Source organism: Cephus cinctus, unplaced genomic scaffold (assembly GCF_000341935.2).
Source record: "Cephus cinctus unplaced genomic scaffold, Ccin1 Ccin1_scaffold2579, whole genome shotgun sequence".
NCBI classification, from domain to species: domain Eukaryota; kingdom Metazoa; phylum Arthropoda; class Insecta; order Hymenoptera; family Cephidae; genus Cephus; species Cephus cinctus.
The window spans coordinates 159,875-183,782 of record NW_014334302.1 but is presented as its reverse complement, the minus strand read 5'-3'; the positions used below and the strand labels follow the sequence as shown (position 1 = coordinate 183,782).

General features: G+C 51.4%; 1 protein-coding gene across 2 annotated transcripts; it reads left to right on the top strand.

Annotated features, from left to right (window-relative positions):
• The first annotated feature begins 112 nt into the window (after window positions 1-112).
• On the top strand, window positions 113-15,707 carry LOC107274253 (protein glass). Of its 2 annotated transcripts, none has more exons than XM_025091517.1 (2): window positions 113-790; window positions 11,407-15,707. In XM_025091517.1, exon 2 carries the CDS (start codon window positions 11,515-11,517, stop codon window positions 13,414-13,416), a length of 1,902 nt encoding a protein of 633 aa, XP_024947285.1. In that variant the 5' UTR covers window positions 113-790; window positions 11,407-11,514; the 3' UTR covers window positions 13,417-15,707. The 2 variants fall into 2 exon arrangements, with proteins under 2 accessions (XP_024947285.1, XP_024947284.1); XM_025091516.1 differs by lacking the exon at window positions 113-790 and adding an exon at window positions 5,052-6,500.
• The last annotated feature ends 8,201 nt before the right edge of the window (window positions 15,708-23,908 follow it).

Below are 23,908 nucleotides of genomic sequence, written 5' to 3'. Positions count from 1 at the left end.
GGGAGGGAGTGTGCGTGTTGACGGGCGGGGAAGGGAAGTGGAAGGAGACGAGAGAAGAGAGATGCGAGATGCGGGAACAGATGAGAAGGAGGATCGTGGAGTAGCTCGTGAGGTGGTGATCATACTGGCGGTTTAGTCGCAGACTGTCCGCTACTACGCACAGTTACTACTCACCTGTTGCAGACGCTGAGTGCGTCTCTACGGGATCACGGCGAAAACGGTCGCTTCCAGAGGCTCCCTCGACGTTCCTACTTCGACCCTCGCGAGCCTCCGACGCCTCCGACGCCTCCGACGCCTCCGACGCCGCCAATCTTCGTAATTCGACATCTCGAATTCCTTCGCCGCCCCCCTTGTTTATGGCATTGCTTATTCTCGTGAGACTGTTTGTTGTTTTGTTGTTGGTACAAAAGAGAGACCTATAGTTCCTATATCTCTTGGAGTAATAAACGAAAACGTGTCGATCGAAAAAGAGTGCACTGCGTGGTACACGCAGGTGCACGAGGATGTGTGTGAGTGGAAGCGTGAAAGACGTGAAAGACGTGAAAGACGCACCTATCAAAATTACCTGAATAGGGAGATTCTCAATATTCCGATCAGTGATCCGATCTGTGACTTGGCTGCTGATACCTGCAGGTGTGCTGCATATATGTGACTATCCGAGTGTATTAACGTGAGGTGCCGATAAGTCAACACGAATCACGAGGAGGCGACGACGCTTTTCCGCGTCTCCATCGGCGCCATTGATTGTTCATCATTGAGTCCTTCCGTCCTAACATCTTTTCTACACAAAGTAAGTAAAGTAGTGTAAACCTGAAGCGAAGTACAATTAAGTTGGAGAGTGAAACGGTAGGAGAATCTCGAAAGTTTCTCAGGCAGCTTCTTCGCATCTGTAAAACAATGTTTGCCGGGGAAACCAGATTGGTCGACGCACGTGATCCACGCGATTTCGTCATGGGGCTCCAGAAAATATTGTTTCGCTGACGGATTCTCAGGAGAAGAGTCACAACATTCGACATTGCAGGCTCCTATCTCAAAGATACGAGGAAGCAGATTTATCAGTGATGGATCTTCTTTGTTGCAAGGAATGGTCTTACCTCAATAGGGCTCTTGTAATCGCGCTGGGTCGCACCACGTTTCGTTTATCACGAAGAAGAAAAGATGGAAAAATAAGAAGGGAGAGGGAATAATAAAGACTGGGAGGGAGGGTGTTTTTTGAAATGTGTTTTTTGAAATCGGAGACATAAGCGCTACTAGGTGCTCGTTTGTCCTCGCCCGTTTGCAGATGTTCGACACGACTTGGGACGAATGTGTCGCGAGAGATCTGGCTACCTATAAATCTTAACGGTAGCCAGTTTACACGCCTACGGAGTCTACGACACCAAAGACACCAAAGACACCAAAGACACCAAAGACACCAACGACACCTACGACGCCCCAGATAATAGCCACGCAAACGAATAAAGGGCAACAATTTCCTTACGGCTCATAGCCCGTAGTCACCCGTAACTTGGCAGGCGCCTCCAAATGCGACTTGTCTTCCTTTTACTTGACCACCGTGAGAGCTTCAGCAGACTGCCACCAGACGTTATCTGCTCTGAGCGGCTGCCTTGACACTCGCCGTCCAACATTGTCTCCTTCGTGTAGCAGGCTGGATGCTGCTTACACGCATACGCCTTCCGTACTGCTCAGACCGCTATTGCTCTCTACACTATATTGTAGTTCCAGACAGCAAGTCCGCTGTATGTCCTTTTCTTCGTGCGTGGTGGTGACTGTGGGTGCGAGAAAGAGAGAAAGAGAGAGAGAGAGAGAGAGCCAGATGCAGCTGATTGTTGCAAAGGCCGCGCTGACCGCGGTCCAATTTCTAGCGTTTCTCAGAGATTACCTTATGTCATCAAGTCTTGATAAGATAAAGGGTCAAGAAGAAAGAGCAATGGTCCATCACGTGCGTGTGTCGATACGATCGTATAGGTGATAGTTTAGATCTGCCGAACAACAAAATATCTCTTCTGAGACTCTGTCCTTTTTTTTGAGACTTTCTTGTACCGTTGGCAAAGTCTTACTTCTAGGCATTGGTGTGCGTAACCGTGCACCATTACGCACTCAGGCATGCACGCATCCACGCATCCACGCATGCACGCATTCATGCGTTCCCACATGAGCCCGCGCTGTGCCGGCAGTGATTCGTCATAACGGTCGTGGCGAAGACGTTATGGAATACATGCGCGATGAGGACAGGGGCGCCCCGTTACGACTTCTCCCTTGCGTAAGGTCCCCTGCTCTCTACCTGGCTTTCGGGCCTTTCGCTCATTCTTCTCGAGTCCCGGACCCCTCTAGGAAAAGGGGCCCGGCGCACGCCCATCACCGATGCCAAGGGTGGCTGTGGTTTATTTTTTCCCGACCTCATAAATCCTTTTAGGCGTTGAAACGTTCCACTGGAAGAAGCCATTGTCCCGCGACAAAGCGACAGAGGGCTATCTTGCGCTTCCGAGTTAGCGCCACTCCCGCAGACGGGAGTCTGCTTCTTCTTTTTATTTTTTTTTTTCATTCTGCTTGGCAAACAAAGTTGTCTAATCGAGTGAAAGACTCGCGAAAAGTTTTCCTCGGAAGAACCCACGAGACTCGAGAACACTATTGAGCAGAGACGGGAGATACAAGGCGCGTAGTACGCGATTGAGTAAGAGTAGTAAGCATGCGGGAATAGCAAAGAGTGGCGGGTAGTCGGGGGGCAAGGGGAAGGGCAAGGGGAAGGGGAAGGATCCTAATGAGGCTGTCCCTCTCGCGGTCTTGGCTCTCGGAGGGACTACCGAGGCGGCGGCAATCGACTTGAGCAGACCAAAGTAAATGAGCAGGTGCCCCTGGTATGCGCCCCGCCTACGCTATCCATTCCACTCCGCTCCTCTCCGCTCCTCTCCTCTCCTCTCCTCTCCTCTCCTCACCCTGCTCCCACAGCACCAACCGAGGTGTGAGTGACTGTGGCTTCGCGTCTCCCTCCGCGTGCTATCGGCGGCGGTGCACCTCCGGGCGGCTTGGCCCCTGCGAATAACCCGAGCCCATCGATCGAGCGAGGAGACTCTTCCCGAGGAGCGTCATCGCGTCATCGCGTCATCGCGTCATCGCGTCATCCCGACTACGTCGATCGATGCGCTGCAAATCTTGCATTTTTTATTTCTTTCGCCAATTGGGTCATCTCGGACTGTGGCCACATCTCATTCTATTCGAGTGAAACACCCTGTGCATACTTGTCTCGGTATTTCATGAAGATGCGACGCGCTGCAAGGAAGAAGGATCGAAGGACGGCCGTTGACTTCTCGCAGAGGGAAGGGACGTCAGCGCCTCCAGACGACGGCTGAGATTTTGAACAAACATTGTCGCGCGTGAGCGTGCGTAGAATGTGCGTAGAACCGTGCAAGTTGGAAGTTGGAAGCTGGTGGCGCACGAGCGCGCACGAGCCCGGAGGTGAGGTGAGGCGTGCGAGCGTGCGAGCGCATCGGCAGAAGTTGTAAATTGAAAAGCCAGAGTGTTTACACTGCCGAGATGGAGACCACTCGGCTCTCTCGTCCGAGGCCGAAGAAGCGGCCCCGGACAAGTGGGCGCACGTCTCCTCGTAGATCTTCAAGGTCGCCTGCATTTTTTAAACCTTTAAAGTCTCTTTCTTTCCCTTAGCTCTTTGCTCTCTGCTCTTATATTTTTTTTTCAAAATGCCGTTATAATCCCCGATCTCTGCTTCCTTGCAAGGGGAGCACGTGGTCGATCAAACAGCTGGATCATCTCGTGCGTGGCTCAGGTAAAATCTCTTTCTTGCTTCGGAGATGATGGGTGGAGGGAAGGAGGAGGAGGGGGGGTCCGTGACCCAGGTGCATCGCACATCGTGAGTCGAGTATCTCGCGGAGTTCACCTACCTCCCTTAGGATGACTCTCCTTCCTTTTACGATCACTAACGATCCACGTCTCTTCTTCCTTGACTCCTTCTTCCTTCTCAATGCCTACTGAAGCTTCGCGACCAATTGCTTCGCATTGCCTCCCGCGGGCCACGCATTCCTTTCAACGTGAAAATTCGTGGCTCCAGCAGCGAAGCACTTAGCGCTTCCACTGAGTCATAACTTTCGAGCCGAACGAGCCACGTGTTCAAACTTACCAAAATGTACACGCGTGTCGATATCCTTCCTACGATCGTTTACTCTGTGATTGTGCCAAGTCATTGGCTAATTCTTTTAAGTAATCCGCAACATGAACGCCAGATACGCGTCCATTGGAAGTCAGGCCAGGTGGTTAAAAAAAGACGCATCCTTCGAAATATTACCTGAGCCAGGCAATTCGGCGTCAGAATCCTGAGGTATTTGGCGCTGTAGCATGACTCACAATTAGTTCAGGATTCGATGCAAGAGAGTAATTCGTAATTCGGCATTCCCGACATGGACAAAAAGTGGAGTCGGTTGAGCAAAGACAGAGATGGATAGATGGACTATTTATTAATAGCTGAGCACTTGCCGTTCTAAAAATTGAGAGAGACGAAGCGCGGAAGGGAGAGAAACGGTGCGAATTTGAAACGAGGGGGAGGGTGGGCGTGGTCGCGGACTCCTCGATGCGTCTCCGCGCATCGTGCTGGTCGCGCACCCACCTCGAATCTACTGAAGCCTACGCGCGCTCTTGGTTAGTTAGTTCGCGATCGCAAAAGGAGGTGGGCAGGCAGGCGGTCAGGCTGGCAGGGGGACGGGGTGGGAGGTGGTCGCGCCAGCGCTAGCGCTAGCGCTAGCTCTAGCGTTGCCGGTTGTACTGTGTTTAACGTTGACTTTGCCGCTAACGTTAAACTTCCTATAAGAGACTCGAAGGTAAAGAGCATGAGCGGGATAGAGGTCCAGCGATACTTGTAAAATGTAGCGCTTAAGGAGTCCGCGAGCATGTGCGTAAGTGTAAGCGTCAGCGTAAGTGCGAAGAGCATGCGCGTAAGTGTACCAGGAGCGTAGCGTATGCGTGAGCGTGAACGTGAGCGTGAGCGGGACTAACGTAAGAACGGGAAACGAGAACGGAGCTCGAAGAGGGTGGAGAGCCGTTGCCGCGAGGGTGGGGGGTGTTGCTGCACGCGCCGGAGGGGCGAGGCCGGAGGATCCGGAGTGGGGGAATATCACCTCCGTGAAACTCAAACACCCGCCACGAGTGAGTCTCACAGTCGGCGCGGGACTGCGCTACAAGGAACGTCGAATTTTTTTGTTACGCGACGCATTTTGACCTCCACGTTATCACTTGCCTTCCTTGTTCTCGTCGTCGTTGTCGTCTTCATCATCCTCAGTATCAACGTCATCGACGAAATCAAACCTTACGTCACCCTCATTCTCGTCCTCGCAGTCGTCACCGTCGTCGTCATCGCCATCTACTCTTCCCCGTTCCTTCTTGGTCCTTTCCCTCGCGCACGTATCGGCCGACGGCGTGCGATTCGCAACAAAAAGTTCTTCCTCCCAGTGTGGCTGCTACTCATCCTACTCCACTCCGTCGGACCTTGTCCTGCTGCAACGACATGTCGACGACACAACCACGCGCGGGATAACGCAGCCTCCAGCCGTGGCCAGAGGTCACTGGATTCCTTCCACCTCACATTCCAGTCTTGCCTGGTGCTCTTATTCGTTTATTCACTGATTCAATCAGGCAGTGATAGAATTTCATTTCGCATTCGAATCACCGTACCGCCGAGGGACGAAGAGTATTCGAATATCGTCTCAAGAGATTAATGTTTTGAGTGAACAAGTGAGTAATTTGATGGCGATCGGTTGTTGTGGCTACACATGGTGCGCGGAACCTTTGCCCCCCTGTGCCTGCTCGAACCTGGACGGATCTTAGGTGACATGACTGGCCCCCCCCCGTCAGTTACGTCAACGGATCATGGGACTTCCCCGAAGAGAGACGTACTTCTGTCGGTGCTGAGGAGACGCGAGAGGCGATAACTTAATCTTTTACTGCCGAGAGCTTGACGCCTGAATAAAGGACGACTGCAGGACGTGCCTTGTCAAGTGTTGCGATGCTGCAACCAATTTCTCGAATTATGTAGCCAGATTGCGCGAGTTGTTTGGAAATGAAAAGTCAAGGAAGCTTTCGCTCATGAAAGTTTGAATCATGCGATAACGAGACGAAATAACAAAGTTGTTACTTTTGCTGATAAAAATTATGAATTGAACGTGCTGTTATTGTTGCTGTTGCTGTTGCTTCGCTCTGGTCGAAATTTCGTTGATGGTGCTGATATTGGTGCTACTAGTGACAGTGCTGATGTTATTGGCTGCGTTGGTGCTAGTGGACTTTTTCGAAAAGTCATCGACGATTCAAGTGATTGGTCGTCTGATTGGTGTGACAGACGACACAGCGAATTTCGTTTTTAAAGAAATAGCGTCGATGTGTGCGCCAGTGTGGTCCCACCAACTGGAAAAGCTGAACGTGCTGTCGTCCCCTCTCGTTCTGGTTTCGCCCTTCCAGCCTGCCAGCCGACCCAAAGCCGACTGTGACAATAGATAAAAGTAAGTCGTGTGCCTGCACAAATGATAAATACCTATAGAAATATGGCGGGCTAGCGACTACGAGACGATTACTCGACTGGATATGGAGGCAGATACAAAAATCCTTGTCAGTCAATGTGCTTCGTAGGCTTCGTTGGCTTCGTTTTATTTAGCACTGGCTAATTCTGGCATTGACTTATAGACTAGTTACGGGCCTAAGTAAATCGACGAATAGTCGAACTAATTGAAAGAGTTACGTTTAATCGGATAGTAAGTGCGCTGCACCTTGAATTCCGACTCGAGTTGTGACTCTCGAATGCCCATCGGAGAGAAGCGTCGAGACGCTCAGCTACGAGCCAATGTCTTGCGACTGGTGATAATGAAAACAGGGCGCACGTCGAACAACTTGATTGTCTCTCGATCGTAATTGAGGCGAGAGCACGCGTGAGAGCTGGCTGGCTCGTGTCGGGTGTCAGGTGTCAGGGCTCTCCGGTTTTGTTTGCAAACAACGCCGTCCAGCTATCGCAACCTCCGCCTCTAGCAACTCTAGTTGCAGGCGTCGCACGATGGACTCTGCAGTTGGACGCTCCGTTGTCTCTGTTGTCTCTGTCTCCTCCGTCAACCTCAACAGCATTTCTCTCTTTCGTCGAACGATAGGAAACCTCGGCTCGGCCCTCTGGAATAGTTTGCTGCCAAGAAAAGTGCCTCGCAAAGTCGTGCCTGTAGGTGGAGTCGAGGAACACGTATACGTTTAGATGGGTGTTTCCGCACCTCGATAATTTTAATACTCGATGTGTAAGCCGCGATACGCGAGAGAATAAAGGAGCCGAGGGAAGAGAGATCTAAAGATCTTAAAGATCTAAAAAATTTATATGAACTTGTAGATTCTATGTTTTCTGTCTCATTTTCTTCGCTGGACAATCATTTGAATGACGATTTTATAGCTGGCCGATTCGATTCGAATCGAGCGACTATCGTCAATGTCTCTCTATCTTCGCAGACAGTGACTTTCACGTTTAATGTTTCGCCTCGAGTAATCGTAGAAGGAAATAATCTTGATCTTACGTATAGCATTTTTTCGAGTTCGATGATGATCGAACGTGAGCAATCTCGGTGATTGCGGTGCAATTAGGAAATCCATTCGAAGTAATAGTGCGCGAATGAGTCTGCCGTGCAACGAGCTACCGTGCCTAATCGAACGACGCCATAAAACTCCTCGGTCAATATTAGATTTTCGCATTTTTCTCGTGGTCGTGTGGTCCACCTGCACCGAACGTAACAGCGCGGGCAGCCAGTCCATCTAGCAAAGTTATCCTTCCGTGCATTCAGGGGCAGGTTGTTCACTGAACACGATGGCGTGTTAACCCTCCTGCGGGCTCGAGGCTCAGAGAGACGCAGACTTGACCCAGTGACGAAGAAACGGCCAATTGGAAATCGATATCCGCCGCTGGGGCTGAACTTGCAAGTTCACATGATCAGCTTCTGCCGGACAGCGAGACAGCCGGCAAATACATCATGAAACTCGGAAAATTCTATAAATTAATATATCCTCTCTCTCCCTCTCTCTTCACGTGCTAAATGTCTTACGTTTCTCCGCGCTATGTAGAATTGTACATACATGTCTCTTATCACAGGCGAAATTTAGGTTGGCTTGAGGTTTCAAATCGCAGGCTCCCATCTATAGGCTGGCTGTTCCTTAAGGCTTCGCGTACTGGAGCGTCTGGCCTTTTTGCCAATAAAATCCAGCTCAGATCTGCTTCCTCAACGCGTACCAATTCATCTGGAACGGATGCGCTTTATTAATATTTTTCTGTTAATTGGCAGAGTCCATACATTCCAGCATCCGTACGTCCAAATGTGCTTTTCTTGAAAAAATATTGACTCGAAGCTTAACCCTTTCGATAACTTTACCATGGCAGCGACGGCATGCGAGGTGTCGCCGGCAATGTGTCAAGTAAAACTCCATGGGAAACCAAAGATTTGTTTGCGGTCCACAAGCGCCCCTCCGTTACCACGTCCTCTCTTGATAAAGATTCTCCCTTGTACTCGCTTCGGGCACAATCGCACGCGGAAGCGGCTAACCAAATCCGGAAGAGGAAAATTGTATTTCGACTTGAGCTCTTTTCTAGTCTTTCTAGTCTAATCGACTTGCAGGCCTATAATTTCAGGCAACTCCTGGAAAATACGTTGCCATTGAAATTGAGAATCCCTGACTTCACCTGTCTGGTGCCGCTACCGCACCAGAATGTGCTTCGTGTTAATTACGTGAGTCGAGAGTGAAGACGATCGGACCCTCCTGCGGCAGCATCCCTTTCCTCTCACGATGCTGACTCCGCTACTACTGTACTAATTGTACTAATTGTACTAATTGTAGTAAGACATACTATAGGTATATTGTTAGAAATAATAATAATCGTCCTAATATCCCATTATCATTCCCGTTTTGGTCTTTTATCAGACCGTTGGTCAATTTATAATGAATCGGTGAGGCTTAACGTTAACTGGGCTAGCAATTGTTCGCGTATTACTATGTGCGTGCTTCGTAAGTCCCTCTCGCACGGAAGAGAGGAAAGGGTCGATAAGGAAGAAGAAATATGGGAGAGAATCGCGCGATATTCCGAAGGAGCCTTTGGCACGAGGATCGGGATGGGGACGACTGTCCGTGATTTAGAAAGCCTTGCCCGGGAAGCCGGGAAGCCGGGAAGCCGCAAGTGCGTGCGCATGCGCGTCCGCGATTTCGAGATAAAGCTCTCGTACGAGCGGCTTCTCTGATGTTCGAAAGGAGAGGCGGCTGAAGCGAAGGATTCGCTGGAGCCTGGAGCCTGGACCTTCGAGAGATGTCGTCCGACTCCCACGAGTAGCCGCTTAAGACCCGTTTACACTGCTCCCATTTTGGCTTTGGGCAGCCACCGCGTCTCTCGACCTGTCCGATGCTGTCCTAAGAATCCTCCTTAAATCCGAGACACCGAAGATCTCGCGTGGTTTGGGTCGAGAATCGGCTGAGGAGGAGGCTGGGAACGAATCGAAGGGGGAGAGTCGCGCCTGTCGCGCCCGTCGCGCCCGTCGCTCTCTCACGGTGTGAAACTGCCTTAACTTTGGGACTTTAGGAAGCGTCCACGTCGCGCGTTGCTCGGAAACTTTAAAAGATTCTCGCTAATGCTTTTTCTTTGTCTTCAGCCGCGCGGAATGTCGCCGGAATGTCGCCGAGTTTTCTCGATTGGCCGCTTCACTCGCAGGAGCAGGACATGTCTCTTCGCAGTTGCGCCTTTCATCTTAATATTATTTTAACCTTCGAGTTTCTCTCGATCTGTGAATTGGGGTCCGTTCGCCACGATCAAGTCACTTCTGGTCTTCCAGTGATGCGATTCGCGTTCCGTCACGTATTTTACTGTTTTATCCTATAAAAATACAATGACTTTGCCCATCCATTAATAAATTATGAATCGCCTATACGCTAAATATTAGTTCGTTCTTCATTGTGCATCTTCGGGTAGGAATTACAATACATAAAAGTAATAGCGAGCGGGTTCGTCGAGCTGGGACTCGAAAGCAAAACTATGACACAGATGGATGCGCGAGTGGCATGGCGGCGGTGTGCTGCAGGTTATAGTATGACACACGGCCTACGGCCTACGGCTCACGGCTCACGGCTCACGGCTCACGGCAGAGTCGTCCGCAGGATTACTTAGCGCGGTAATGACGATCGGTCGGCAGATGGCGGCCGCGATAAAAACTTGCCTTACTGCGACGTCCAGAACCGCCATATACTACTGTCCTGCCTTCGAACCTTCCTACGGCGTCTCTAACTTTCTTACCGCATATTCTGGAGCTCTTTGTACTGTTTGTATGAAAGATACATGCGGCGCCCTCTTCTTCCCTCCCGGAATGATCCTCCCTCCGAGGGGAAAAGCATCGATTCGAGAATTCACTCGACCGTTCAGCGGATCTTCTATTTCTCCATCCGTTGATCCGATAGTGGCTCTATCGACTTTCCTTCTATCGATTCGATTGCTCTTCCGGCGAGTTGCATGCAGGCAGGAAGCGATCAACGTTTGTGCATCGCGACTGCATCGCGACTGCATCGCGGTTCCATGATGCATCTTCGAAATTTTCCCAAATTGCGAGTGGGAATTCCGAGAACCGTTTTTTTGTTTCCTTTTAATCAAATACCTGGCTAGTATTAACGTTCTTGCAAAAGAAAGCCACGATTTGGAAGGAGTCCGTTAGAAGTATCAATCCCCGTTTTGGAAATTTCTTAAATGCTTTAGTAAACTTTAGTTTCCAGCAATGTAAATATTTCTTGTATCGCTCTTGTTATTCTTCGATCACTTTGTAAGTCGTCGCTTCCTCGGATTGTCTCAAGTTTTTGCGTTTCTGAGACTGAAATCTGCCTACCGCTCTTGACTATTTCCTTTGCCCAGCATCCGGAGCTTCGTGTCTTCCCTGCATATCCCGTCACAGATTTATGCTCTCTCGCCGCGCATCTATTTACATTTCAAATATTCATTGAATCCGTCCTCCGTGGCTCCACGAGATCCAACAGATCAGAGAAAACATCTCCCGAGGCCGATTGCGCGGTGTTATGACAAAGTGCCGTTGTCACGTCGAACATGGGAGAACTTTCCGAATAGCAGTTTCTTGTCCGGAAGAACTTTGACAATCGGACAAATCCGAGCAGCTTTAGAATTTCACTATCTCTTTGAACGTTATCTTCGGATTACCTATACTCTCCCAGGCGTGCTCGGCCTCTCCCCACGAGAGAGAGAGAGAGAGAGAGAGAGAGAGAGAGAGAGAGAGAGAGAGAGAGAGAATAAACAACGGGAAGGGGGATAGCATTACTCCTCCGATAATAATAACTACTGTACTTATCAATACTCTGCTAGACTATGAGCTGACGTATGTAATCGCATGATCTTCATTGTTGCAGGCGAAAAAGGTGGGAGGGAGGAGAATCGCGGTAGGAGGGGAGGCGTCGGTGGGAGAAGGGTCAGTAAGGGCAAGAAGGGGCCCAGGCGGCGGGTGCCGCGTCTCATCGATGACGATGGCCGAGAGCGCCGTGGAGGACGCCGCGGCGCCCCCAGGGCCAACGAAGCCACCTCCATGTACAAATAACAACACGCTCGCCGCGACGGCGAACCGTAATCATCGGCCGCGCAAGCGGAAGCGGCTCTCCCAGGTCCTGGATATCCTTCAGGCGCACAGAAGCTCACCCTCCGAAGGAGAAGTCTTCAGATTCGACGGGTCCGTCGTGTCGGAGGAGGACGAGGACGTATTCGGTTCGCCCAGATCGTCGAACCTCGAGAGTCCAGGCATTACTTTCTCTCCGTTGCGACTCAAGGAGGAAGGTAGTCCCTCTTCTTCGGCGCCCGTAAATGTCTCGACGAGCGGGCCTGGGCAGGGCCCAGCGTCGGCGTCCGTCCCGGCAGCCTCGACCATTGCGTCGGTCTCAACTAACGCGAGAATGGCTGATACCACCCCGACGCCCATTCAGATGCCAAAGTCTATGGCAGTCGTGGACGAGGAGGAAGCCGATATCCACCCACGTCGCAGCAATCTTCAGTTGAGCAATCATCATCGGCACCATCGTCATCGTCATCATCATCCAGCGCCAAAATACTCGGGTTGCGGATGTACCAACTGCACGGCTTCCTCCGGGATGCTGCTTCCGTCGCCGACTTCACCTCTCGCGCCTCTCGGACCCCTTGGTACCCTCGCCCCTTTGACGCCCCTGACGCCCCTGTCCCTGACTCCTCTCACGCCAGTCTCACCCACGCCATACAGCTTCGAGCACTATCTCCACACCAAGTACCTTCCGGACATCTTCCCAAGACGAAGCCAGTCAGACTCCTCGGATGTGCCGATCTGGGAGTCACCCCGTGGCCTGCTGACAGTCCCTTCTCAGAGCGCTCACCAGCGTCAGCATTCGCGTTTGCAATCACATTCGGAGACGGAGGTTGAAGCGGAAGCGGACCTGACAGCGGCAGCCGGAAGTCGTCACCGAAAGGCTCTCGGGGAACATGGCTCGACGGTGGGATGCCCTCAGGAGTCGCCGCTCGACCTCTCGATGAAGAACGTCGCCGTGGTGGCCGTAGCAGCGGTGGCAGCGGCGGCCGCGGCAGCAGCTGCAGCCGTTTCGACGTGCTCCTCGTCCTCGTCGCAGTCTCAGTCCTCATCGTTGTCTTCTTCGAATTCGGCGAAGCCACCGGCGCTCCAGTTGCTGCCGCCCGGTATCGTGACGAGTCGCGGAGCGGTGAGCGTCCCGGTGGTGCGGGGCGACGTGGCGTCGCCGACCACCAAGGAGAGCGTCGCCGTGCGCTACAATCTCGAGGTGTCGCCCGTCGTCGAGGAGATGCCGCCCGGGGCCGACGTGGCCTACGTGTGTCCGGTGTGCGGTCAGATGTTTAGCCTTCACGATCGGCTTGCCAAGCATATGGCTTCGAGGCATCGCCGCCAGGGCGCGCAGGACGCCTCCGCGAAAGCCTACCTCTGTGACGTTTGCAAGCGCAGCTTCGCCAGGTCGGACATGCTCACGCGGCACATGAGGCTGCACACCGGCGTGAAGCCGTACACCTGCCGGGTGTGCGGCCAAGTCTTCAGCAGGTCGGATCACCTGAGCACTCATCAGCGCACCCACACGGGCGAGAAGCCCTACAAGTGTCCGCAATGTCCGTACGCGGCTTGTCGCCGCGACATGATCACCAGACACATGAGGACCCACGCGTCTCCGCGCTACCCCGACGGCGCCCAGACGCCCAAGACGGAGCTCGTGGTGCCAGGCCTCGAGAGTCCAGAGTCACCCTCGTCTCGCGCCCTGGCCGTTGCGCCCTCGCCCTCCCCGTCGCCCACCTTCGGTTCAACGGCTACACCCGTGTCCACTCCTACGCCGACGCCGACGCCGACGCCCTCTCCTTCGCCCGCAGCCCTCAAGACTGAATGACCGAGCGACCATCTTCATGGCTGCACGGGAGGAGCTACCAGCTCGATCTTCGACTGAGGAGGTGTCCTGTCATTCTGGTCTTCGACGCCAGGAGGCGACATCTCATCGAGAGGGGACAGTGACCCACAGTATTATCGTATTGTTCATCGAGGTGGATGATCGCGCAAATAAGAGGGAAAGGCTTTTTCTCGCAGATCTACTATATCTGCTTCTTCTATAGATAAGTGTGTTTGCGCCTGTCTCCGCGTAGCTACGTACTTGCACGTATAGTCGTGGCGAATCTCTCGGGAAGCTGCTACTTCGAGACGCCCGCCTTCTTCTCCCCCTTCTCCCAGTCCTTGACCCGTCCGCCCTCCCTTCTCCTCCCTTCGCTCCTCTTGACTTCACCCCTCCCCTCCTCACTCCGATCTACGGACTGTGTGAGGCTCCAGTGCCCACGATGAAGTTGCCAGAAACAGGCAAATGCATTCCTATTAAATAGGCGAAAAGCCACGCACACGAGGACGGACTGTCGGCCGAATCTTTTGCGAAAAATTATTTGTAAATAGTTCTCCGTTGGCTAAACCATCGGCAAAAGATTTGGCCCATCCTTCTTCCTTCTGCCTTGTGACTTTCTCCACTTCCTTTGACGATCCTCTTTATCGTCTCCTGTTCCCTTATCCATTATTCTTACGTAGTATGTCGTGTTCCGCCAGTGACATTCCCCGGGAGTGTCTTCGTACGCGCGAAAGTATTCATGTGCCAAATTGAAACGGTCAGTCCAACTAACTTACGATCTATTTTCTACAATAAGATATCTATACTCTGTAAGAAACTTTGCGGATCGCTCGAATTTAGCTTCGAAGGGAGTCTGTGTGGAAAATATTGGCCAGAGGTGGCGTCCGAATGACGGATCCCGCGCCCTTGTCCTTCGAAGGCAAAAGGAAAGCGTACCTGCGAACGAATCAAGTGTGTAAATTAAGAAAGGGGTGCCCACGTTGGAACGGCTAGTGGATTCTCGCGATTCGCACGATTGCCGCTCTACGTGAGCGAGCGAGTTAATTGAAAAAAAAACAAAAGATAACGAAATAATGACACAGGAATCGCATGTTGTTGTGTTTCTAGAAGGTGTAGTCTAAGGAAAATTGAAATTGAATATTTTTTATACACGGTGAAGATTTTTGCTAAAGACTTTTACGAAAAAAACAAAAAAACAAAAAAAAAAGATTTTGATCGAGCTGCGTCATTTGTTACAGTAGATATAAGCTGGTTGTGCAGGGCATGACCGTTTTCCTGCCTTACGTTTTCCACTCTGCTTTCACTTTTACTGTCACTCTGGTTACGTACTTACGCGCAGCCCCTTTCCTCAGTAGCGTATTTCCAAATTCCTCTGCCGTTCCTTTCCACTTTTCGAGAAAAGGACGCGGAATACATATCGCGCCCCAATGACAAATGTCGCCTTGTATTTTTGTATATCGAGATTTTTTTTTTAATGATTAAGCGTGTCGTTTAGGACAGAGAATAGCCGTTAAGTTTGATATTTCGATATCCGTTACCGAAGATCTCCGGTACCTCCTCTCTTATCACTGTCCTTAATCAGTCACGGTAGAGGACGCGACTGAGGGGGCCAGAGAGTGATAGGGAGGGATAGAGAGGACGACGCAGTATGTCGTCGAAGAAAGAAACGTGCTCGTAAGGGAAAAAGAGTGTGGACTCTCGAGGCAAGGTCCATGCGCCGCGTCGACGTTTGAGCTATTGCCGATCGTCACGTTGGAGGATTCCTCGTGTAATTATTAAAATTCCGCCATCCGTACGTTTATTGTAATTCTAGTTACGTTGTTAAGTGATTAATCATGTTTAATGCTTGTGTTATTTATTTTGTTATTTCGTTGCCAAGAGCCCCGCCCTATTGTCGGTGTTAAAGCGACGTAACGCCAATCCGCGGGCGTGTAAGCCCCACGGAAAGGACGATCGGCAGATTGTCAATGTAGCCTTGTGTGCATTTACTATTGTTATGAATATGTTGAGCATGTTAATGATCCGGTTAACGTAAGTCGTATTGTTGAGCGGATGTGGCGTAGCAAGATATTTCATTGTCAGTTTGTCCCATTCCCGTTTTAATTATTTATCGTCGGGACGATCGGCTCGGCGAATCCTGGCCAAATGTATTTTTCTAATTCTAGCAGACGAGACGACCAACACTTAAGTCTTAACTGTGTGTATAAATTATTGATGATTGTGTATGTTTATTTATAAAACATGTTGTGTTTACGAATCGTGTCAGAATGGAAGAAATATAATTTTTGAACGAATTCCCTTTTTCATTTATTTTCTTGCGTGACCATTCCCACTGCACGAGCATGTGCGAGTATTTTCATTCGAGCGACGAGAGAGCCGTGGATTTCAGGGAAAAGCAGGAGGGGGGAGGGGGGGGGGCGACCGCGAGTGGCGCTGCTCCCTTGACTGCATTGTCCTTTTTTTCCTAATAGAGGCTGGAATCCACGTTCACGTTCCTTGGCAAAGATTAATCGATCAATCGTCTGATCGGCCGTAGCGGCTGAATTTTCAGCTTCTTAGACCTCCGCCAACGCATGCCCGTTCTGACCGTTCTGACCGATCTGATCGTTCTCGCTAAACGACTTGCGGCTCGTACGACCGCTATCTAATCGGTATGAGAAAAAACCTTAGATCGGATTATATATTATGAATCGAGGCAACGAGTTCCGGGACTTTTTCTCTCGTTCGTGAAACGGCGAGAGGCCAAGAGAAACGAGCACATGCAGCAACTTCGCTGTCGGCGCCAATGCGTGTCCAACTGCGAGCGCGCGAACGTCAAAACGCGCCTTCAGTCCACCCACACGCTTACCACTTTCTATTTGAGGCCTCAGTTAGCCTTTTAGACGAACCTCGAGTTCCTTGGGATCGACATTGTCGCGGCTATCTGGCTGATTGTTTATTGTCGAGGAGGGACCAGGGTTCATTTCGGGTCTCAAGGGAATTGCCGCAGGAGGAAGAGAGATGAGTTGCTTTGGCCAAGGCGCCTCTTCCTCCTCTGCCTTCCGAAGCACACGTGATACGTGACACGTGACACGTGTCGCCTCTTCGGCTTTCGTTTGTTACAAGAGAGCAGGAAACGGCTAAGGCGAGCGATTGCTCCCTCCTGCCCAATTCGCAGACAGTCCAATCGTTCTCAATTCGCGAATCCTACGAGACATCGCATCGAGGACCTTCGGAAGCGAATACCAGAATAATTGCTCGTGAATGTCGGACGCTGGACGCCGGACGCCGGACGCCTACGCGTCTCAGCGATTGGCCGCGCCAACATAAATATCGTTCAAGTGCCTTTTTATCGGCGACAGTAATATTCCGAGTCGAGGCTCGACGCTTTCTTATCGAATAGGAAGAAAATTCAGGCAATTTTGGAGCCCTCCGATTTGAAGCTTCAGTCTCAGATCTCGCAAAGGGGATTCCCTCAACTATTAATTTTGGGCTAAACTTTTGGTAAATTTGGGCCGAGATAGAATCCTATGCATCGACATGTCTTGCAGCTCGCAAGTTCTTTCTTGGCACTGGAGCTGCGCTGGGATGCATCGTGTGAGAATCCAGCCAGAAATTCACCAGAACGATATCAGCTTCTGGATTCTGATATCTCTAGCGGGAGACTAGAAAAATAAGATAGATAGATAGAGAGAGAGAGAGAGAGAGAGAGAGAGAGAGAGAGAGAGAGAGAGAGACGTAAGGCCGGTTTCCTCAGCGATTAAGCGAAGGAAGTGGCGTGCGTGTGCAAGTGCGCTCCCTACAACATCTAAGGCCTCAGGCCCGGAAACCATTACGCACTCGAGGATTCTCTGGAATTCTTGTGACTCAGGAGTCCCGAATGCCGATTTCTGCTTTCGTCCTTATTGCGAATTCTTGCGATATCAGGGCGAAGCTACGAGACATTTCTCCTGACACAAAATTCTAGGAGAATTGCGGAACTCGACCGTCAGACTCAAAGAGTGTTCCTCTGAGAATTCATTTCTCTTTTCCCTGCGTCACACTCGTTATACTCGGATGGAAATTCATCCAGGATTTCGCGCCACTTTACCAGTCACTCTTCTCTCTGAGGTGAGATTCTGTTAACTTTTCCGTGAATTACGCACAAGTTCCGCGTTATCGGCATTTGCGTAACAAGAAATTGACAAAAGCTTATTCTTTCGATACAGCCAAACGATCCCTTTTATATTGAATTCCTGGATTCCGTATTTTGCTATTCTTAAACTCCAGTACATCGGTGCTGAACTTTGGTCATGTGTTTGGGAAGTATACATGAATATCGAGTATCAAATCGGACTCTTCGGTTCCCGGGGAGAGGGGACCGAGCCATGTAGAAATTTCGGTACGTTGTCACGTGCTCACAATCGGCACAGGATTGGTCCTGAGTCGACGACAGCCGATCGTCATTTGTCAGCGATAGGCTCAGCATCGGCGGACTGCAGTCGCAGCATGGCTATCTCTCTTTTAAACCGGATAACATGAAAGAACGATGAAAAGTTTGATGACTAGCGTCGAGTGATCTCTCACAGGTTCGTTCCGTCTTCCGGGTCCTCGAATTCTTCGGAATGGCTGAGACGGACGGGACGGATAATAGGAACGGGGTAAAGAGCGTAAACCGGACTTAGTTGCCGGTGGCTGGATGGCTCGGTGGGCTCCGTAGAGACCGCCTACGTCGAGACCAGTTCTGTATTTGGCAGAAGCAGCCCCTGGCTTGTACACTTCGATTAGGTTTACTTACGAGCGATCTGGTTGCTGCTAAGGACATGCGGAGTTCAATGGGCGCGGCAAGAGGAACGGCAACGGCAACGGCAACGGCAACGCAACTCACTACACTCGCACCGTACGCATTAGGAGTGCGTCAAACGCGCGACGTTTATTGAGCTCCGAGGAATGTAGAGCCGCGAGTTTGTAGATTTTCCAGATGAGGACTGAATATATTGCGTTGCCATTAAAGGAAATGCTTGAGAAATCTATAAAACATCAGTCACCTATTGCTCGAATGGATCGGCCCGCTTGACTTCTTCTCTTCCATTCTTTTACCTGTTTATTAGCCGTGCGGCTCTACTACGGGACGAGCGTCCATGAGAATCCGCGGAGCAAGGTCGGCCGTGTTGGGGGGCAGGAAATTCGAATCTCCAGATTTGAGAGAGGCCAGAAGTAGCAGAACAGAGGATGTGGTGGCCTATGTATCCGTAGGCCACCCTGTGTACGCTCGCCGTACACGCGGAAATCACGCGCCTGCGCTCGGTCGCTTAAAGCACGAAAGAAAGATGGAAAGATGGAGACGCCCCCGTGCATTGTCTATCGCGTCGCCGAATAGAATACAATACGTATGTCGTGTAAGATGAATAAATGTATATGATTTAACGTAGGTGTGCCCGCATACGCCATGAGCCACCCACTAAAGCGACGCTGCGTCCGAGTTCGTCCCGCAACTCCTCCGCAGTCCCGGCGCAACTTCGTCGCCCTTTCTCGAGGCCTCCAGCATCGCGGCAGCGTCGACACGCACCCCGCTCCCAAGATTCGGCTCGTTTTTCTCCGGATTCGCCGATAGCCCAGAGAATCCTCGCAGGTGCGGCGCACCTGAAATGGCGCATTTTCACATTGTGTCTCGGCAACCGAAGCCGCGAGCCGCGAGCCGCGAGCCGCGCCCCGTCATTATTCATTCCTACGGCCGCAAATGTGGGTTAGTCATTTCCATCGCATCTGCATGGAGACACCGGGAGGCAGCGACCCTCGGGCGCTTCTCACTCGACCTTTGTCGAATCTTTACGAATCGATCGATCGATTCGCCTCTAGGAAAGGGTAGGGAATGTTCCGGAAGTGCCCTGGAAGACCCATTGATCTCGAGCGCAGAATCTGCAAACAAAATTAACTCGGGTGTTTATTAGTTTATTACTATACGAGTCGATTGTCCTATTCGAATTAGCGTACCTTTAGCAGGACTACGAAATTACTGGGAATGTGTAATACGAAGCTTTGAGAAAGATCTTGTTACTTGAGGCTAAAGATATTTTGCGACATTGTTCGATCCCATCGGCGATGATCCTTTCGCCAGGATCGGCTCTCCGCTACGAAAGCCAGTAACCCTTTAAAACCAAAGAGAGTTCCGGTGGCGGCTGATCGAAGCAGTGGGTGGCTTCCGGTAGTTCCCTCCAATCACGAGCAGTCATTCGCCATCCATCTGGAAGATCATTTTGAGCGACGCGTTGCAGAGCTAACGCAATTCATTCTGGTCTCTCTCTCTCTCTCTCTCTCTCTCTCTCTCTCTCTCTCTCTGCAGTCGAGTCTCTCTCCTTTCCTCTTTTTACTATTCTCTCTCTTCTTTCCCAGCCTCATCCAGCACAATTATTCCATTTCTACGAAGGCTGCACTTTCTAGCTGAATCGCTGAATTGCTGAATTGCTGAATCGCGAAGTATCCTAGCTCCTACGCTTTACGGTAATGGCGGTACAGATGCATTTCGCTTCTGGGCGATAGCAGCGTGCGAGCATCACTGCAAGTCGCACTGCACCTCGCGCAACTTCGTTCCATGCTCTGGAACGAGCGCATCTGATCGTCGAATGATCCAGACTGAGACTCTAGCAGTCTCTGGCTAGAGCAGAGAGTAGCGAGGCTCGCGGGCTACGGATTCGAGAGAGAGTCCAGAGAGAGAGTCGAGAGAGTCCAGAGAGAGAGTCGAGAGAGTCGAGAGAGTCGAGAGTCGTCCGGCCTTGTAAGGCCACTTGGCCTATCGGTGTGTGCCGCACGTACAGTCACAGGCATGCATGGTCGTCGTACGAGCAGTAATAGGCAGCAATATAGGCAAACAGGCGAACGATCGAAGTAGCCACAGCGGCGTGACGGCTCGAACGGCTCGAAGAGCCTGAACGATCCCAACGATCCCAACGATCTGATGCAATTCGCTGTTATTCCGCTTCGTACTTTGTAACTTCCACATAGGCGTCGCTTCTTTCTCGCAAGTACATCACGGAGAGCGACGTCCTTCTCAGAGCTTATTGCTTTGATCTTTTATTGGCTCGAGATGTCGGGTCATATTGACGAAAGATCGAAATCCCGCGCAATACGTGGAAGTACGTGCCCGTTAAATGGACAATTTTTGGACGAGCAGCTTTTGATCGGCGTTTTCCATCACGACGGCAATGACGTTAAGCGTCGAGACGCAGCCGTCTCATCGACTCTTCAATATCTTTCAAATCGCTTCTGGCCAAGCAAGACGCCTGTCGAAAGTGAAAGGAGCCGAATGGAGTCCAGATGGACTCGGATGGCCGTAGCCATTGTGCGCTGTCTTCGAGTAAGGCAGATTTTCATGTTGCGTGCATGTTGCGTGCACGCACCTCCAGTGTGCGTGCCAGTGGAAGCCAGTGGAAGAAGGACTCGATTCGGTGATACGACGAACACGCGCCCCACTGGAGAGTGCAAAGACCGCAAAGACCGCCAAGACGTCAAAGACATCGAGAGTATCGAAGATTAATAGAGGAGAGACTTCGGTCCATTGACGTGTGACCTACACGTCACTATGGCAGCTTTGCCATTGCCAAATATAGTGACGTCGCTGTCGCACGTAGAGCCAGTCAGGAGGACGCGGAGGACGAACGAAGGAGGATCATCGAACCCAACCGGTCTACTCTCGGAGGACTCGGAGCTCCTTCCGTAATTATAGGCCGATTTCAATGTAATAACGGGCTACCGCCGGAGCCCTACCTCGGGCCCTCGGGCTGCTCCGAGGAACGTTACTTTTATCGCGTTACAGTAAGTCCACCTAGGCTTCTTAACTTTGAACCTCGAGCGATCCACCACCTACAATCGCTGCTACCTTCTGCCAGCGTTCCTGCCAGCGGCGCCAAGAAGGATCGTCGAGTGAGCTCGGCAAACCTGAGGAGCCTCTCGTCATTTTCGCAGGAGCCTGGACCGCGGTCAATGTCGCGCGACATTGACGCGCCTCTGGGCAAAGGATCCCTTCGAGGTTGCAAGAGGAGAGGAGAGATGCGGCTCGCGAATCGAGGACTCGAGCGAGAGAATTCGAGATACGCCATTACGTCATTACGTCACTACGTTCTTAGCGCGTCTAGTGAACCTTCTTTGCGTTACTGCCTGCCCACGTGGCCATGCGCGCCCCGCGTGTTTTCAGCCTCCCAGCCTCTCGGCTTATTGGCTGAGTCCTTGGCGAACTGGCGCATGGTATTTTAGGGTGTTCTTCTGTGCGTACAGAGGGGTAGCGCCGAGACTCTCGCAAACGCGACTTCCCCGAGATGAGCGAATCTGCCAATCGAGGAGAAGGATGAGGGCGGGAGGTCGGGAGGGGCGAGCCGCCTGCAGCTCGTTAGTCGGCAGGGAAAGGAAAAGAGTATTTCCTAACTGGATTTTTAATTATTCTTTTCCTAAAGAGTCGATGGGAGCCTTCGAGCGGGACACCGGGGAATCAATTGACCAATTCCTTCGAGACTCGATAATTCCTTTCGGCCCGGAACGGTAGAGGAATCCCGGGCCATACTTTCCCCGGCGTGATCCCCTGTGCTATTGACCCTTTTTCACTACAGGTGAGCTGGGAGGGGCCTCGGACAGGTAGATACACCTAACCTATGTACCTCGCAGCCGCGCTCTGCGAGCCGAGACCCGAGACCGTAAGCCCACCTACCGGGTGTTCAGCGATCGTTCTCAGCCATTTACGTCATCCGCGTCATCCGCGTCATTTGCGTTGCCCACCTTCTTCTCGCTAATCCTCCGAACAAAGGTACAGACGTCCTCTTAAGATGCGAGGGATTGTCGAAAATCACGACATTATTTATATTGGCTTATCGTGGCTGCTGCGCTCTCCGACGAGGTCCAGCCGGTTCTTGAAAAGACGCCCGTTGGGCAGAGCCAGGAGATGCCTGCTAGATATGCGTCAGGAGTGGGCACAAGGTGCACAAACTAGCATACATGCCCTTGCGCGGCACTCCTATTACGACACGCGCTCCTTTGCTCCACGTCGAGAGAGAAGAGCCAGCAGCGCGGCCTGCCTTTCGGTCATCTCTCTCTCTCTCTCTCTCTCTCTCTCTCTCTCAACTACGCTCTCACGCAGTCGCTCTCCCACCGATGCCCAATAAATGACCACATTGTAGACATAGGTGTTTTCTATAATCGATTCTTCACGATCATACAACTTCCTACACAATCTCCTAATACTTCTTCGTGCTTCTTTTTCATGACGATTTCCGAACCGATTCCAATCTAAATTCTGGCATCGCCCTGGTGTCGAATTAATCTTGTTGGAGAGGTCTCGGCCGTTCGGAAGGAGCTGGGCATCTCTGCGTGCACTTAGCGCCTCTTGGAATAGCTCCTGCCGTTCCGCGTCTACGCAGCGCGTCGTTTAACGTCAGACGCTGACAGCGCAGGGACAGGTTGCAATGCACCTGGACAAACATCCCTGCCCAGCGTCCACTGGCGTCCACTGGCGTCCACTGGCGTCCACTGGCGTCCACTGGCGTCGCGGTGCTAAACGAGCCTCTTTCCACTCGCATGTCACTGGCACGGGCAATGACTCTCTCATATCGATAATTCTTTCCAGCACGTACAGTCGATCGACTCCTTAACGGAATGGCACCCATCGCAACAATTCGAAATCGTGGGAAGGACCCGCGCCGATTTCCGGCTCATTGGCGACTCAGGAATTAATTTTCTCAAGCATTCGATCTGTTATCGTCGTGTGGTCCACTGGGTCCACTGGGTCCACTGTGACCAACGGACGAACGATCGTTCGTGGCTGCGTATGCGTCTGCGTGCGAGTAGCCAATAGATACGCAGCTTGTTCGCCTATGATATGCTGGAGACAGGATGGATTAGCGATCGAAGATGTTCCTAGTATCCCACGATATTTAATCGCTTTTATTCCTCCATAAATAATTGGTAGATTCGACGGTGCCGAAGCTACCTGCTAGTCGAACTGCTGGTCCACTGACGATGAGGCACACTGGGCACGGCTAAATTATAGCGCGCTATTTGTAATTAAAAAGTGATTTAAATGCTAATGGTCGCGTGTAATTAACATGCGTTACACCCAAGGTCGCCGGCCGGTCGGCCGAGTGTGCCGATTATTATTTGATCGGACGGTGACGGGAAGAAGTACGAGAGGAGGCCTACACTCATTTAATTGGACGGCCATCGGAATCGTTGACGATTTCTAATGGCCACAGCCACCTGTTATTAATGCAGTTGGAAAGACGCTGACGAAATGGGCCTGATCCCTTCACGTGAAAGTCACGTTGAGAAACGGAAGTGGGAGAAGAGGTCCCTTCGCCGCGGCGTTTCATTCCTCCGCTCGGCCTCTGGATGCTTTTAAACTTCCGAGACGAGGGACAGAAGTGATAACCGGAAGACGGCCGCTGCGTGGGAGCGGAGTCAAAGTCGACGCTTTGCATTCGCCAGGACGAAAACGCAAGAACGTTTATCGAAAGTGTCAATCGCAATCGATTAAGAATTAATTAAATAATACGGC

What these genes read in the sequence shown, in the direction of transcription:
- LOC107274253 (XM_025091517.1), top strand. Translation starts at nt 11,515, where the DNA reads ATGACGATGGCCGAGAGCGCCGTGGAGGACGCCGCGGCGCCCCCAGGG.